The sequence below is a fragment of the Ursus americanus genome, chromosome 10 (genome assembly GCF_024610735.1).
Source record: "Ursus americanus isolate L20-20 chromosome 10, mUrsAme1.1.p, whole genome shotgun sequence".
Classification (NCBI taxonomy): Eukaryota; Metazoa; Chordata; class Mammalia; order Carnivora; family Ursidae; genus Ursus; species Ursus americanus.
In genome coordinates this window covers 50,449,141-50,466,430 of record NC_142136.1, presented here as the reverse complement: position 1 = coordinate 50,466,430, position 17,290 = coordinate 50,449,141, and the positions used below count along the sequence as shown (strand labels likewise).

Genomic DNA, 17,290 nt, shown 5'->3' with positions numbered 1-17,290 from the left:
GGCAAGGGTCATGGTTAATTCATCATTGTGTTCTCCTTTGTGCTTTCAACATAAGCTGCTCAGTAAATACTAAGGAACAAGTGAACAGACATTTCTTATTTGTTTCCTATATTTTGCAAACCATATATTAATTCTTTGGGTGCTTTATGACTTCATTTTCCCCAAAGAAAGTTTTTGGTTTTGTTTTTTAAGGTTTTATTTATTTATTTGACAGAGAGAGAGAGAGAGACAGCCAGCGAGAGAGGGAACACAAGCAGGGGGAGTGGGAGAGGAAGAAGCAGGCTCCCAGCAGAGGAGTCGGTTGTGGGGCTGGATCCCAGAACGCCGAGATCACACCCTGAGGCAGATGTTTAATGACTGAGCCACCCAGGCGCTCCCCCAAAGAAAGTTTTTGAAATGAAAAATTCATAGGGGTTAGGGTAACTGGAGGAGCCCCAAATTTAAAACAAAACAAAACAAAAACAAGAAGATAATTGCATAATTATCTTATCAAAAAGCCATAAAAGGATAAATGAGGCCTGACAGCTTAAAGTTGTCGTTTTTGCAAACCTTTTTGTCTAATCCTTAAACATCTTCAAATTTTAACTCAAGAAAGCCGAGTTCATTGCATCTCTTTAAAATATTTCATCTTACAGGGCGCCTGGGTAGCTCATTCAGTTAAGCGTCTGCCTTCAGCTCAGGTCATGATCCCAGGGTCCTGGGATCCAGCCCCATGTTGGGCTCCCTGCTCAGCAGGGTGTCTGCTTCTGACTCCTCCTCTCCCTCTGCCCCTCTGCCTCCCTTCATGTTCTCTCTCTGTGTCTCAAATAAGTAAAATAAAAATTTTTTTAAATGATAATAATAAATAATAAAATAAAATATTTCATCTTTTCTGAGTTTCTCAATTTTAAGTTCTTATTCATATGTTTCTGTTCATTGATTTTAATACTTAAGGTTTATTTAAAAATTTTTTTCTTAAAAAATGCTAATTACTGAGATTATTACTTCATTTACAAAGCTGTGATTAATACTGCTGGAGAAATCACTTGTTTGTATGTTATTGCAACACCAACTGTGAGTTCTTCAAGCTTAGCGAATTTTAAAATAAAGAAGCTCATCATGAACTAGGTTCATAGGATCCTTGATCTTTTCTGGCTAACCTGTCTTTTTATCATGTACATATCTCCTGAAGTAAGCCTGGATTTCTGAAAAGCGTAAGTGAGATTTAATATGCACAGCGTAAGACAGTTTTCAATGAAATATTCTTTAAGTGCAGTTTTAATAAAAGCAAATGCACTTTAAAAATTATCAATCCTCTTAATTTCCTCAAGTAAATAATAAAACGGAATCATGGTTAAAGTAGCCTATATTTAGAAGGAGATGGTTTTAAGATAAAATCTTAAAATAGAATACATTCTGCATTACATAATTTGAAATATCTTCCTACAACCATCTAGTACTTTACATTCCATATTAAGGAAAACCATTTAGTGTTTTTATGGTGTCTCTTAAGTCTTTCAATATTGTCATCTTCCCTTTGGCTTACCACTGTATCCTCTATTCCCAGGTTGCCAAGAGGCTGCTGCTTAAAAAAAAAAAAAAGAAAGAAAAGAAAAGAAAAGAAAAGAAAACAGATCTTGAGCTTTTTACTCTTCTCTTTATTTCCAGAATAATGTCATCCTGTTGTTAGATACCACTGGCCAAACCCTTCGACGTCTTATCCTCCCTTCAGAAGAGGGTCCATCTAAGAAACCTTCCTGGTGGAACAAGGAGGAAACGGTAGGGAACACCCAGCTTGTCCAGCAAATTGCCCCGGATTTCTGGAGCTTTCTACCTTAAAGATGCATGCACGCCCATCCCTCTCCATGCCTTTGGTTTCCTACTACACTGCACAAGAGAGTTCTCTTATTGTGTACTTATAGATGTTCATGTCATACAAATCGACGTAGATACACGTATAATTAAGTAACCAATAGCTTTTTTTTGTAGACATCATACTCACATGAAGACTTGTCGGGATTGAACTATAATAATAATAGAACTTCATGAGCTTTTTGAGCATGATTTTCATGACAAGTTCCTGTCCATGCAGTTACTGAATTGTTTTCAAGTTATGTATTTATGTTTTGGATTTATGTAATAACCTGATGGGTATGACACCCGATCGCACCTACTAAATAAATAAACATTTGTCTACATTACCTAAATTAAACCAGTAAATAAGTTCTAGGCCACCCAAGAGAATTTATTCTGCCACTCAGAAGAAGGTAATGGATATAAAATAAGACTTACTTTTTGCCCTGCAAAAGAGCATACCTAAGTCTTAAAAGACCATGAAAAAAAAAAAACAGATAATTTAAATGCATAAATGTATCCAAATCTATAAAAAACAGTATTTCCTATATGTTTATGTCATGGTATAAATTCCACAATCACCAAATAGCAGGTTTATTTCTAACCAGTATTTGGCATTATTTTAAAAATTTTATCCTAAAGATAAAATAAATTTTGAAATATATTTTGATCCACATTACCATAAGAGTCTTGAAATAAATAGTTAGCTTCTCAGAGAATTACATGTTTTATATGTCAAAGAACTTTATTTAAGGGAAAGGAGCCAAAGAGACATGACTGCATCTCACAGACATGACTGCATCTCACACATTTAATATGAATATTTTGTTTTGTTTTGTCTTCAGGAAACTTATAAAATGTGTAAAGAATTTTCGCACAAAAACTGGCTAGTATTCTACAAAGAAAACGGGTGAGCTCTTTGTTATAGAAGATTTAAACTGGGATCCTTATTTTGCCCACTCTCTTTCCTCGTTTAATTATGCTTCCTTATTATAAGACCAGTGTAACCAAATTGCAAATGTTTTATTATAAAAGTAACTCCTCCTACATTGTAGAACATTTAAAAACAGACCTAAGAACAGACAGTGCTTGGGGTGCCTGGGTGGCTCGGTCATTTAAGCTTCCAGCTCTTGATTTCGGCTCAAGTCATGACCTCAGTGTCATGAGATTAAGCCCCATGTCCCGCTCTGTGCTGGGTGTGGAGCCTGCTTAAGATTCTCCCTCTCCCTCTGCCTCCCCTCCCCTTGTCTCAATTACCATTTTTCTTTGTTACGATTTAGTCTTGAACACCTTCTTCATAGCATTGCATGATAATCATGAAATGACTGTGCCATCGCTACTCGTTCATTATCCTCACCGTTTCCTTTCAGATAGTTTTCTTCTCCTCTTTCAGGAACAGCCTGACTGTGCTGGATGTTCTCGAAGGGCGAACTCACACCATCTTACTTCCCATCAAACTCAAGACAGTTTTTCTAGTAGCAGAGGACAAGTGGCTTCTGGTGGAGGACCAAACAAACCAGTGGGTAGATCTCCATAGCATTTCATGGGGTGTACCATAGCTCAACCATGCTTATCAGTTATCTAGCAACCTTACTGTTCTGACTTCCAGTGTCTGTCTTTTAACAATTTCAGAATTTGGCGTCTCTGTAGGTGAAAGAAGAAAGGGAGGGAAAAATTAAAATAAATTAAATATTGCTTCACAGAGTAATTACGAAAGGGTTTCTGAGAATGACATTGAAATTAACGGTAAAAACATAATGGCTTCTACGTATGATCCATATTTCTTTGGATTTTTTCCCATTCGTACATTGAGAAGTCACAGTATTCTTGCCAAGCTAGAGGTACTGCAAAGTGGATTTTTGGTTTATCCTTTCTTCAAAGGGCCATAGTCTCTGTCCTAGAGCTGTTGCCTTTTTGGAGCTTCATAGAATTTCACCCCTTAGAAGTTTCTTCTTCATTTTATCTTGGTTGCTCTTAGTTATGTTCATGTTTGTGTTGCTTTCCCCCCATTGGGCTGCATACTTCTTGATGAATGGGACATTATATGCACTTGGCATAAATAGGGTACATGGTAACCTTTGAGTCCCCTTCCCTCATGCATTACCTCTACTGGCTAAATACAGACTCTCTCTGCCCCTAGGGTGACAAGCAGAAGTATCCTGCTGCAAAAGATTTCTGGCTATTTATACATCCCTATTTTAGAAACCTTAAAAATAAGTAGATCGAGGGGATTACCGTGGTGAGGGCTTCTGTCAACAAATAAGAGGCCAGGTTCTCACTTGACTTGCTGGCTGATCAAACAGTCATAGCAATAGCAGGTTCCATGATAATGGGGGTGTGTGTCACATTAGGTTGCTTCCCCCCCCCCCAGCCCTTCCTCTTACAGGAAGTGTTGGATTTTAGTTCCTATTTATTACTGCATTGTTATTGTGCACTGCTCCCTATAGACAGTGTGGAGAAGTTATTTGTTAACTCATGATGTAACTCTGAAACTGCAGGTTATACTCAGAATATAAAAACAAGGCTTTGGAGTGGGGGGGGGGTATGGAATTCTGATTTTTTCATAGTCTGGACTCATAATTATTAAAGAAAAAAACTTTTCACTTAGATGTTTTGTTTGTTTACAGGAAATATCTTTTAAGTAAGCCTGCACACATTGAATCTGAGGATAGTGGGGTTTGCCAGTTGTACGTGTTGAAAGAGGAGCCCCCTAGCACAGGATTTGGAGTTATACAAGGTAAATTCCCTGTTCTTTGTGCTCATGGCTGTGTGGTATGTGCTTACAGTCCTCTAGAATCGTTTAAGAACAATAACATCAACATATGTTAAATTTATGCCAAAAGAGAGAACTTAGTAACTACATTAGAATTAGTAAGTAAGAATGTATCATCTTTTCAGTTCCGTCTTTGAATTTTTTGAACTGAGAAATCAGAATTTTTCTATACATTTAGGTTCCGAGTCCATTAGTCTTTTAGGGTAGCATCTTTTCTTTTTTTTTTTACACAGGCCCTCAGGATTTCTACTTAATTCATCACCGTTTTGGGGGGGGTGAATAAGTTGTTATGAAAAAGAACTAAAACAAACCATTACTAGCACTGGGTCGGATCAGTTTCATGTCTTTCCTGCAGGGTGCTATTAATGATAATATGTATTGCTAATAAAATTTTGAATTCAGTAAATTCTTGCATTCACTTAGAGAAGATGCCTTAATTGTAAAAACTGACTTTTCTCGAACAAAAGGCCGTGAATGTAATTTCAAGTGTTTTCTCTTTTTTAACTTGTGCTTTTCTGTTTGAGTTGGTGAGAATGAAATCTTGCAAAAATTAATTCCTGGAGCATTTTAGGGGTATATGATATCTAATGTTTCTCTGACACTTCAGAAGCAGATCTCAGCATACCTCATAAAATTTCAAGTGATCAACTATCATCTGAAAACCTAAGTTCAGCTGTGGGACAAAAGATTGCCTCTCCTAACCGAATTCTCTCAGACGAGAATAGTTACGCTACAGTTGTTATTGGCTTCCCAGATCTCATGGTAAGCACGTTTTTTTCAATTATTGAATAAATATTTCTTCTCCGCAGTTTAGCCTATAATCTATAAGGCTATTTGAAGGTTAGTTAAAAATGTAATGATATTCTGGTAAACATTTCAGATCAAGTCTGTATTCCAAATCAGTCATTAGAAAATACATTCTACCTGTAGAGTTTCATTGCTTTTTTAAAATTAACATTCAAAGGGTAATGTAATTATGTAATTTAGTAAGGGGAAACCAGTATTCTGTATACATGGGAGTCCATGTGACGTAGTGAAATGTTTAACCTACTGACTGTAATTTTACATCTTGTTGTCTTAACATGTGTTCATGTAATCTGTCAAGAGGAACATTTGAGACTAACAAAGTAATATGTCTTCTAGAATATTTTAAAGTTAAATTTGTTGGGGTCTCATAACTTTAAATTAAATGTTTTTAACATTCATGAACATCAATTCACTTTCCACTGAGTTTTGCTCTGATTTATCATATCTTTCCAGCATCCAGATTATGGTGATAGTCTCAATTTGGTCTTAGGTGGTCCCTTCTGCTGTTATGCACTGTTATCTGTAAAGAAGAGGCTATTCATAATTGACTTCAGGTGAAATGAGGCACCATCTTCCCCTGATGGAAATGGGGGAAAATTAAATATAAAGGTTATTTAAGTTCAAGATGCCATCTAATAACCTCAGATGTAGCTCCGTGTGTTTTGATTTGACATTTAATTTTCATAATCTCCTTGTAGCTTTTATTTTTTAATAGAATCATTTAAAGATAAAAATATGAGCTCTGTTTGATAGTACACCAGTCTCACATAATCTTAGATTTTTAACGTAATTAATGAATGATGACTATTTCAGAGTATAAGACGTCTGAAATCCAAAACCCAGTGGATAATATGTGGCTTAGGATTTTGCCATATGTCTTCCTAATTATCAAGTAAAAATCATTTGCTATGGTATTATATAACTGAAAATGAAACATGTTGTTGGAATACAGTATCTACAGCAGCCTTGACTGAATGAGAGTTGTGTTTAATATGCTTTCCCAATGATTACTGCCATCAGTAGGGAAAATACTAGAGCTATGTTTCTGAAGGTGGAATCATTTAAAATATTGATCTTCTGATTGAAGAAATTAGTATAGAAATATAATGTTACTGTAAAAAATGGTTAGAAAGTAAAAGTATTTGGCACTGAGTGTAAGACATTTTGTATTAACCCTATAGAAATCCTTTATAGCCTGTAGGACTAGTGACCTTGTTAAATTAAAAGTTCTATCCCCCCTACTTAACCAACACGTAGGAGGTGTTAGTGAATATTTGTTAAATGAAAGACTAGGGTCAGTTAGGCATCCTTTCAACATTTTATAACAATCGTATTTTTTAGACCCTAACACAAAAATCAAGCATTGCACTATTCTAAACCCTTTCATACATGACAATTTTTAAAACAACTTCACAAGGTTTTATAGATGAAGAAACAGAAGAGAAGACATATCCCCTAGGCCACAAAAATTATGAGTAAAGGAGCTGGGATTTGAGGTTAAGTGTGACTGACCCTCAAACCTGTATACTTTCCCTTGTACCACAGTGCCTTTCTGCTTCATGTGAATTTCTTTTAACTCTTCATAAAGCTATCAATAAAGGGATATGTCACCTATTAACTTTTTATAGCATTATCAGAGGCACCTAAATTATTATAAACTTTTTATCACTTCCTTAACTTAATGCCAAATAGCCATAAAGACCTATAGAAATATCCTCAATAGTGAAACATTAAAAGCTTCCTTTTAGGGGCGCCTGGGTGGCACAGCGGTTAAGCGCCTGCCTTCGGCTCAGGGCGTGATCCCGGCGTTCTAGGATCGAGCCCCACATCAGACTCCTCTGCTAGAAGCCTGCTTCTTCCTCTCCCACTCCCCCTGCTTGTGTTCCCTCTCTCGCTGGCTGTCTCCATCTCTATCGAATAAATAAATAAAATCTTTAAAAAAAAAAAAAGCTTCCTTTTAATATCAAGAATAAGACAAGATACTCACTATCACCACTTCTATTAAACACTCTATTAAGCATCTCAGATATGATCCATAACAAAATTTTTGATAAATTATATTTCATCAAAATTTAAAACTTCAGCTCTATGAAAGATACTGTTAAGAGAATGAAAAAATATGGCTGGGAAAAATATTGGCAAGTCATATTTCCAACAAAGGACTTGTATCTAGAACATACAAAGATTTCTTAAAACTCAAGAGCAAGAAAATAAATCATCCAATATAGAAATGGGCAAACAGTGGCTCAGTGGGAGGTGTCAGAGGTCAGAGGCTGAGCAGGTGAAGACATCCCAGATGGGGGAGGGTGTAACCACCAGTGATGGGAATTGTCTCCAGGCAGGATGCAGATGGTGCCCCTGAGGAGCTAGCGGTAGCCTGGTGTAGGATTTAGGAGCCCAAGTAAGGTGAGGAGGGCCTCCATTCATGAGCATAGCCTGGTGTGGACTGTCAGGACCAATCAGAGTAAGGAAGACATTTGCTCGTGAGGGAAGGTTAGTAGTGGGACGGGATATGAGTCACATTCAGTGGAACTGAGCAAGAAAGTAAATATATCAAAGATAATGAAGTCTCTCACTGTTGGAGAAGGAAGTTACAGATAGAGAAAGGAAGAACTCTAGAATGAATCCTATAGTCATTGCATTGGAACTGAATCTGTTTGTGTGGACTCACAGTTTGCAATATATTTAGATAGATAGAGAAAAACGAGGTAAATGTGAAGAAAAAGCAAAAGACTTGAACAGGTGATTTAAGAGGATACAAAGATTAAGTACATGAAAAGATGTTCAACATCATTAGTCTTTCAGGAAATGCAAATTAAAATCACGATGAGACAGTACTACATGGCTGACATAAAAAAATACCGACAATATCAAATGCCGACAAGGATGCAGAGCAAATCTAACTCTCATACAGTTTTATGAAAGAGCAAAGACAAACAATAATCAAGACGTTCCTGAAGAAGAACCAAGTAGAAGCAGAGGTATTTGCCATAGTAAATTTCAAGGCTTATTATAAAGCTTTAGTAACTATGACAATGGGATAGACGCAGGGGTAGAAAGGTAAATAAGAGAGCGGAATGAAGTGCTCAGGAGCAGATGCATGCATATTCAGAACTGTATTTTATAATAGCAGTGTTGATCAGTGCTCTTTGGTATTTGACAGTATTTGGGCAGTTAGTTGTCCATGTGAGAAAAGGATGAATATGAATCTCTGCCTCATGCCATTCACAAAAATAAATCCCAACTGGGTTACGGACTTACATGTAAAAGACAAAACTTTAAAACATTTAGATAATACATTGGAGAATGTATGATCTTGGGGTAGGGATGGATAAATACATATATGGTAAAAATTTTAAGTAAAGCAAAAGGAAAAAAAACCCACAAAATTCCAGAAGAGTTCTAAACATCTAGGGCGGACAGAAGGAGCTGTGAATGGGAAGGAGCACTCAGGGACTTCAGAATGCTGGTAATGCCAGAGGGTGGATGTATTAGATATTTGTTTCATTTTTAAACTGACTGTATTGTTATAGTCCCTCTTTTTAGTTGTAATTCATTTCAAGGTAAAAAAAAATATGTTGTATATTTCACATTTGCCTGAAAAATATGATTATTGATGAAGCAGCTATTTCCTATACCAAATTCAAACAGGTTAAGAAGTAATTTGATTTTCTTTTTTTTTTCTAAGATTTTTTTTATTTATTTGACAGAAAGAGAGAGACTGACAGGGAGAGAGGGAACACAAGCAGGGGGAGTGGGAGAGGAAGAAGCAGGCTCCCAGCAGAGCAGGGAGCCCGATGTGGGGCTTGATCCCAGGACCCTGGGATCATGCCCTGAGCCAAAGGCAGACGCTTAACGAGTGAGCCACCCAGGCTCCCCTAATTTGATTTTCTAATACTTGTGAAATACAAGTTTACCACTCATATCGGCTTAAAGGGCTGCATTGTAGCAGGTGTGGTGAATGTAGTTTACAGTACAGTTGCCTCTTGAACAACATGGGGGTTAGGGAACTGACCCCCTTCACACAGTCAAAATTCCATGAATAACTTTTGACTCCCCAAAACTTAACTACTAATAGCCTACAGTTCACTGGCAGCCTTACTGATAACAAACAGTCAATTAACACACATTTTGTATGTTACATACATTATATATGTACAATAAAGTAAGCTGGAGAAAAGAAAGTGTTATTAAGAAAATCATAAGGAAGAGAAAACACATTTACTGTACTGTAAAAAATCCAGATATAAGTGGACCTACACAGTTCAAACCTGTGTTGTTCAAAGGTCAACTATATTTCAGTACTTTCTTTTTTTAAGTAGGCTCCATGCCCAGCATGGAGCCCAACATGGGGCTTGATCTCAGGACGCTGAGATCAAGACCTGAGCTGAGATGAAGTGTCAGATGCTTAACCGACTGAGCCAGGCACCCCTATATTTCAGTACTTTAATCTTTTCCTTCTTTCAGTCACCCAGTGAAGTCTATTCTTGGAAAAGGCCATCATCCTTGAATAAACCAAGTGTCACTGATAGAGCATTCTATGGAGGAAAGAAGAAAAGTGAAACTCGAAAACAGAGCAATTGTGTGACTCTTTTAGATACCAATCAGATAGTCAGGATTCTGCCCCCAGGAGAAGTCCCTCTAAAAGATGTCTACCCAAAAGGTAAGAAATTTACCAATTCCTAATTTGCCAAAGTAGTAAACGTAGTTTGCTTTTGGTAGGGATATTTAATTTATCATTATTATTCTGTATAAATGTGAATAATTCTACCAGGGTCTAGTAGCTAAAAAGAGTACCTGTGTGCTCAGAAAGTTTTCACTCAGTTTCTCGCAGTGTGTGGTGGAAGCACTGCTGTTAAAACTCTTCTTCCTTTGCCTTACAATCTATACAATAACTTTACTTAGAAAAGGTTTTCAAAGAGACTTTTAAAAATTATTAGACCATCAGGCATAGAAAATGGGGCCCACGTTCTTCTTAAATTCCTGTGATGAAAGGTCAGGGACTCATGCAGACGGATCCCCTTAGCAGTGCTCTCAGAGTGAGTCCTCTTACATTTATTACTGCGAAACATAGGCCAGGTCCCGAGCCAATCACTTTTCCTTGTATACATTTATTTAATCTTCAAATCCCCATTCTGTCGTCAGTGTACTCTCGAACTTGTATGCAGGGAGGCTGACGAAGGGAAGTATGATGGCATGCCAAGGGCCGTCCCACCAGTGACCATCAGAGCCCAGATCTGCACCAAGTCTTCAAGTCCCAAGCCTAGGGCTCTTCTCGCTGAACCACACGGGCTTTCTTCATAATGGATAATTATGAAAATGTTTGCTCGTTGAGCCACTGATTATTATTTGCATCATAGTGTTAGTAACATGTTATCCTGTGTTTACATTCGTTATTATCACTGTGGACTTAATAAATATAATGCTAAATGTATTATAATCTATTACTGGGTTTGACAAGTCCTGGTTATATGATAATATTTAGAATTAGTTCCTTCCAAAGAGATCACCATTTCCTCAAAATATTTCTTAAGGTAGATGAGGCACGTGAATAAAGTGACAATCTCAGTACAGTGCTGTGATGGGGATATTCACAAGGTAATCTATAAAAGGAGAAGCTTACAGTCCAGACTGGTGATTATAAGCTCACCCTTGAAAAGATGAGTGGGAGTGAATCAAATGAAGCAGTTGTTTCGGAAAGGAGGAACCCTGTGTGGAAGGTACGGTGGCATGACAGCATTCCAGGAAAGACGAAAAATTCTGTACTAGAATTCAGTGTACCTGGGAGTCTACCTTGATGCTTCTTCTCTCTCATCCTCTGTATCTAATCCCATCATAAATTACCTTGTCCTTTTGATACAACCTTACTCATATGTTTGGATTCCACCCACCTGATTAGAGTTCTGTTACCAACATCCAGATCACCACCGTCTTGCACTAGAATATCGACAGCCTCCTGACATTTCCTCTTCCACTCTTTCCCCATCCTACCCACTCTCCATGCATCAGACAGTGATAGTTTTAAAATATGCCTTTGTCCTTATTAAGGTTCAGTATATATAGAGTAAAAGTCACCCTTTTTTGTATATTTCTGCAAATTTGACAAACACATGGAGTTGTGTAACCATCACCATAACTGACAGAGAATAGTTCCATCTCCCCAAAAATCTCCCCCATGCTACTTCGTGGTCAGCCTCTCCACCTGCTCCCTGTCCCCTGACTGACCTGATTTCTGTCCTTATGGATTTTGCCTTTTCCAGAATGTTCATATAAATGGCATCATACAACATATGGTCTTTCAAGTTTGGTTTCTTTCACCTAATATCATGTCTTTGAGAGTCATTGATATTGTGTGTGCCAATAGTTCACTTTATTGCCAAGTAGTAGTCTCCTGTTGGATGTGCACACTTTGTTTACTCACAAGTTGGTGGATAGTTGCATCATTTCCACTTTTTGACAATAATGAATAAGGCTGTTGTGAGCATTTGTTCACAGATCTTTAAGTAAACATAAGTCTTTGCTTCACTTGGGTGAATACGTAGGAATGGCATTTTTACATTTTATGATAGAACTGCCATACTGTTTTACAAAGTAACAAAACCTTTTGCATTCCGATCAGCAATGAAGGACAGTTCTAGTTCTGCTGCCTCCCTGCCAGTACTTGGAATAGTCAGTCTTTCACCGTTCTAGTAGTTGTGCAGCAATATCTCATTATGATTTTAATTTGTATTTTCCCCAGTGCCTAATGAGGTTGAGCATCTTGTCATGTGTACTTTCCTTAGTGAATGGCTCAGATTTTTTTGCCCTTGGATTATTTGGGTTTTTTTTTTTTTAAGAGTTTTGTGTTCCTTATATATTCTGGGTATAAATCTATCAGATACATTCTTTTCCAACATTTTCTCCCATTTTGATGAAGGGAAAATCTCCCTTCTACAAGTTTTTGTAGTTTTAGGTTTTACATTTAATGTTCCGTTTTAAGATAATTTTTCTTATATGGTGCAAGGTGTGGATTGAGACTCATTGTTTTGTATGCAGATATTCACTTGTTCCAGCACCGTTTGCTGGAAGATCTGTCCTATCTCCACTGAATTTCAGCAGTTGGACCTCTGCTGAAAATCACTGACCACATACGTTTGGGTCCGTTTCTGCATTTTGTACTGTGTTCCATTGATCTCTGTGACTATCCCTTTGCTAATAGCACACTCAATTACTTTCTAGCTTTGACACTACTTTATAATGAGTGTCAAAATCAGGTAATATAGATCTTCTAACTGTTGGTAGGGATCAGTGGAACCAAAACTACTAAGAGGAAATCAGGGAAAAGGAAGACTTCCAATTAAATTGACCTGGGAGGGTTCTTGCTGAAGGCAGGCCAGGGTGATTAGGCCTTACCTCGAGGATGGTGAAGGCTGAGGAACCTGATCACATGTGAGGGGTGGGGGGTTCTGGGTAAACTGACTTAGCAGGACTCTTGCTAAAAGTGAACAGTACAGAGATGAACACTGAAGCCCAAAAGTTGATGCCTATTTGGGAAGAGGATCCAGAAGAGCCTGACTAGAGTTTGGTCAAAGGAGATGATCCATATTGATAGCTCAATCATTTACTTCCCACGCGGAACGCTATAGTTTATTCATGTGGTCTCTGGTGGTGCACACTGAGGTTCTTTCCGACTTTTGCTATTACAGATAGGGGGCAGTGACTACCCTTGTACCTCTCTCCTTGTGTACCTGCTGAGAGTCTATAGGGTGTATATCAAAGAGCAGAATTACCAAAGTGCTTCCTTGCCTTGTTCCAGCCTCAGAAAAGAGGTCCTGACGCTCCCCATCCTTATTGACTCTTGTAGGGATCAGACCTTTTATTGTGGTGTCAGTTTATCTTTCCCTAATTTTTAATAACTTTGAGAATCTTTTCATATGTTGTGATTTACTCTTCTGAGAATTGCCTGTTTATATCTTTTACCATTTTTCTCTTCATTGTTAGGAGTTTTATTTCCCCTCATTTGTTTAAGTAGTATTCCTTAAATATTTAAAATATATATAAAGTGCTTAGAATGGTGTCTGGCACGTAGGAAGAATTTTATAAATGTGTGCTGTTAAAAAAAAAAAAATCCCTAGGAGAATGATGAAGGGAGATCCCAGGAGAATAGCTGTGCACAGGCCTAAGGATCAACCGGTTCAGATGAGGATACGTGAGAAAGTAGTAAATATATGGGTAACAAGCACTAATTATAAGGAACAAAAATAACAAAAGTTTGTGAAATTTTAAGAAGCATATATCAAAACTATGAGACAATTATAATCCGCAAGTTAGGAGAGGAGTGACTAATGTTAAAGTGTTCTAAGTGCCTTACATTGTTCGGGAGGAAAGATAGGATATTAAGTTTGTGTGTCAGTAAGTTAGGAATAAAGCATATAACTTCCAAAGTAGTAGAGGAAAGATTATGGCATAAGAAATATCTTTGCTCTGGTTAAGAAGCAATCTTTGAGCTGACACTGGTATAAAAAACTTTTTTTGTTTTTGTCTTTTTTAAGTAAGTAGAATCCAGCCATCTGATTAGTCAGGAACTAATGCATATCAGCCTTTTATTAAAGAAATCGGTAGAAGCTTTAAAGCTATTCTCCTGATGGCTTTCACAAAGATGGCATAAGTTTTGTTTAATGAACACAGGGAGAGATTTACTGCTTTCTTCCAGTCTTTTTTTTTTTTTCTTGTTAAATGTTAGCTGCTTTCTTTTTTCTTTTCTTTTCTTTTCTTTTCTCTTTTCTTTTCTCTTTTCTTTTCTTTTCTCTTTTCTTTTCTATTCTTTTCTTTTCTCTTTTCTTTTCTTTTTTTAATCACAGACCTGAGCTCTTCAAACACAAAACAACTCTGGATTAAAAGTGATACTCTGTGTTTTGAACTTTAAGTAAATTCAAATTTTTGGCATTGGCAGGATTGCAAGGCACACATTAGTCTTAATCTGTGAACACAGAAGTGCATTGAACTTGGTAGTTAACAGATGTACATCAAATTACGTTGCTAAAACGAGTGAATTTTTTAATATAATTTCATCTTCCCTCCGAATGTGCTCTCGGTTGATTTGTCTGACAACTTCTATACCTCCTCCTAACCTTGGTGCCGTACACATAAGCTGCCCCCGCTGTTCGCAGGAGCTGTGTGGCAAACACTCAGCCATGGCTTCCCTTCCATCATTAGTGAACTCGTCCTCACGCATAGCTTGTACCTCTCCTTGAAATCCACCTGGATTATAAGTGTAAAGGAAACTTACTGAGCCTCTGTCCTCCCTACAGCGTTGAAACATTTAAAAAGGATAGACAAGACTAACATAACATAATAAAAAATTATTTAAAAAGTAAAAAAATAAAAAATAAATAAAAAGGATAAACAAGGATTTTGCCAAGTTTGGAGGGAAATCTGGCCGTGGTGTTCACTTCCTTGATTCAGTCATGTATTCTGAGCTGATTTGTCTTCAAATCAGTAAACATCAGTGCTGATTATTTTTCAAGTGCTCGCCATTACCACCACCACCACCACCACTCCCTTAATACTGCTTTGAAAAGTGCTTTATAGCCACAAAGTGCCTTTTCTGATACGTGAAAATATTTTTTAGCACCAGGAGTAAAATTCTTGCTTTCCCCTTCTTGAAATAGACACAGCCATTACTGCATTTTCTCACCCTCTTTATGCCATGGAATTAATTTGCACAGTGGGAGAAAAGATATTTTAAAATCAGTTGGCTTACTTTGCGTTCACGGGCCGTCTGAAAGCACTGGTGGCCACAGCTCAGCTTAATACTACTACTTATGAAAAAAGCGCCCGTGAGTGACAAGCCAAAATGTAAGTCGGTTAATGAGGCAGCTCTAGTCATCCCAACCGCTTCAATAACTGGTCATTTTTGGCCAAGAACCTGGGTCTATAAATAATTCAACCTACTTCGGCTGGGTCTTAGCAGCAGGAACTGTCAAAAGTGATAGATGGTGCAAAACTTTATCCAAGACTGACCTCCTATCCCAGGCAGCATTTCCAATGCAGGCTGTGTGTGACTGATGGTAAGCATGCTTGTTGTATATAAATGGCCATCTAGGGACAGCTAGTCCAGCCGGGTGGTCAGGTTACCATAGTAACTCTCTTTTCTTACCCTCTGCTATCCCTGGAAGTGACCTTCCTTTCCTCCTAACCCTCTGACCTCTGGCACTCCTCCTTGCCTTGCTCTGCAGCTCATACCTAACCCCCAGGCCCGTGGGTCCCCAAAGGCCCACGGTGGGTTTTGTTTTGCTATGTGTGGTTTTTTTGTTGTTTTTTTTTTTTTTTAAGGAACGTTCCTCTTTCTGCTGTGGGCTCCTCAGATGAGGCAGGAATCACATCTTCTCTCTCCTTAGTGCTTTGTATAGTGTCTGGTGCAAAGTAAGCCTAACCATTTTTGTTGAATAAATAAGACATATTTTGAGTTTTGAATTTTTCAGAGGGTTTACTCAGAAACCTCCGGCTACAAACATGAAATAAAAATGCCAAGTTTCTTATTTTTTGTAAACTACATTGGGTAAATTCAGTGTGAACATCCTGGATATCTCATGCTAACCTGAAGTTGTAATAAAAGATAGACAACAGACAAAAATCTTTAAAAAGTATGGGTTCTGTGTAGGGGAGATTTTTTTTCAAGAGACATTAACGGCCAATATCTTCTAAAATGAGGCTGTTTTAAAAAATCGTTACCCTAGGGTCAGCTTAGGCAGGAGCTGTGGGGAGTGGTGGGCAGAGCAGAGATTTCAAAGCCAGGAAGGCCGGGGTTTGAAAGCCATCTCTGTCACTCTCCAGCCGTGTCGTGTCGCCTCAAGCAGGTCACATTATCATCACACCTCTGTTAGCTTCAGCTTCCTCCTCACTCGAGCAGGAATCATGAGTCTTTGTTGTCCACAAAGACTAAGCAGGGTTTCTGGCACACAGCAGTGGCGGCGAGCAGTGATGAGTGTGATACTCAGAGCTTTGGAAGGGAAGTCAGCAGAGCCCTGGAATTGGCTGGGAAACAACTCCAGAATTAGAGGTGGGGGCTCTGGCCCCTGTATGTCATACCCTCTCCTTCCCTCTCGTTTCCATGATCCAGGGCCCTCACCCCCACGGGCCCATCCTCATCTCACCCTCTCCTGTCTCAGAGGCCCTGAAAATTACAGGTACCTTGTGTGCTGAGCAACTACTGATTAAGTGCTTTCCAGTCACTAAGTACATCTCATCCTCAAAATAATGTCTATGATGCGCGGATGCTGTTGTTACCCACATTTTACAAACGACAAAAGAAGCGAGATAACTAACTTGACCAGCATAAAACATGGTTCAGAAACGTCAGAGCCAGGATTGTATACCGGGCCAGTACGATTACAAAGTGGTTGCTGCGTCCACTACGTTATACTGTCACTGTGACTTTCGAGGAAGGACAAACAGAATTGGGTGATGACATCTTTTCAATAAACTGTCAGTGCTAAAACGTCTCATCTTGGGAAGCTAGCAAAGACAATGAAAAGAACTTAGGTCATTTTCTGACAGTAAAAAATCATGGCCTAATGTGCATATATTTGACGATCTTTGTGTTTCATTGATAAACGAAACCCTAGAGACTAGACTTGGCCCAGGACCTTGTCAGGTGGGTCTCAGAGCTCTGCCTTTGGCTACTGGTAACTTTATTCCACTTTTAGCAACATTCATGCTTTCTTCTGGCCTTATTTTGGCATCGTGCAGTAATTTAATACCCTGCTCATGTCATGACTTGTTTGCAGATGTGACCCCTCCACAAACAGCTGGTTATATAGAAATCACTGATCTTCAATCAAAGAAACTCCGATATATCCCTATTCCCAGGTAATCCACGTTCACCTTTGTTCTCAG

The 17,290-nt window shown here is 38.2% G+C and overlaps 1 protein-coding gene across 1 annotated transcript in view; it reads left to right on the top strand.

Annotated features, from left to right (window-relative positions):
* VWA8 (von Willebrand factor A domain containing 8) overlaps positions 1 to 17,290 on the top strand; it is a 342,760-nt gene that overhangs the window by 230,202 nt on the left and 95,268 nt on the right. The window contains exons 30-36 of the mRNA XM_045810950.2: positions 1,648 to 1,758; positions 2,679 to 2,743; positions 3,227 to 3,352; positions 4,461 to 4,570; positions 5,214 to 5,368; positions 9,881 to 10,076; positions 17,182 to 17,263. Coding sequence (XP_045666906.2) covers positions 1,648 to 1,758; positions 2,679 to 2,743; positions 3,227 to 3,352; positions 4,461 to 4,570; positions 5,214 to 5,368; positions 9,881 to 10,076; positions 17,182 to 17,263 — 845 coding nt within the window. The remainder of the gene's footprint in view (positions 1 to 1,647; positions 1,759 to 2,678; positions 2,744 to 3,226; positions 3,353 to 4,460; positions 4,571 to 5,213; positions 5,369 to 9,880; positions 10,077 to 17,181; positions 17,264 to 17,290) is intronic.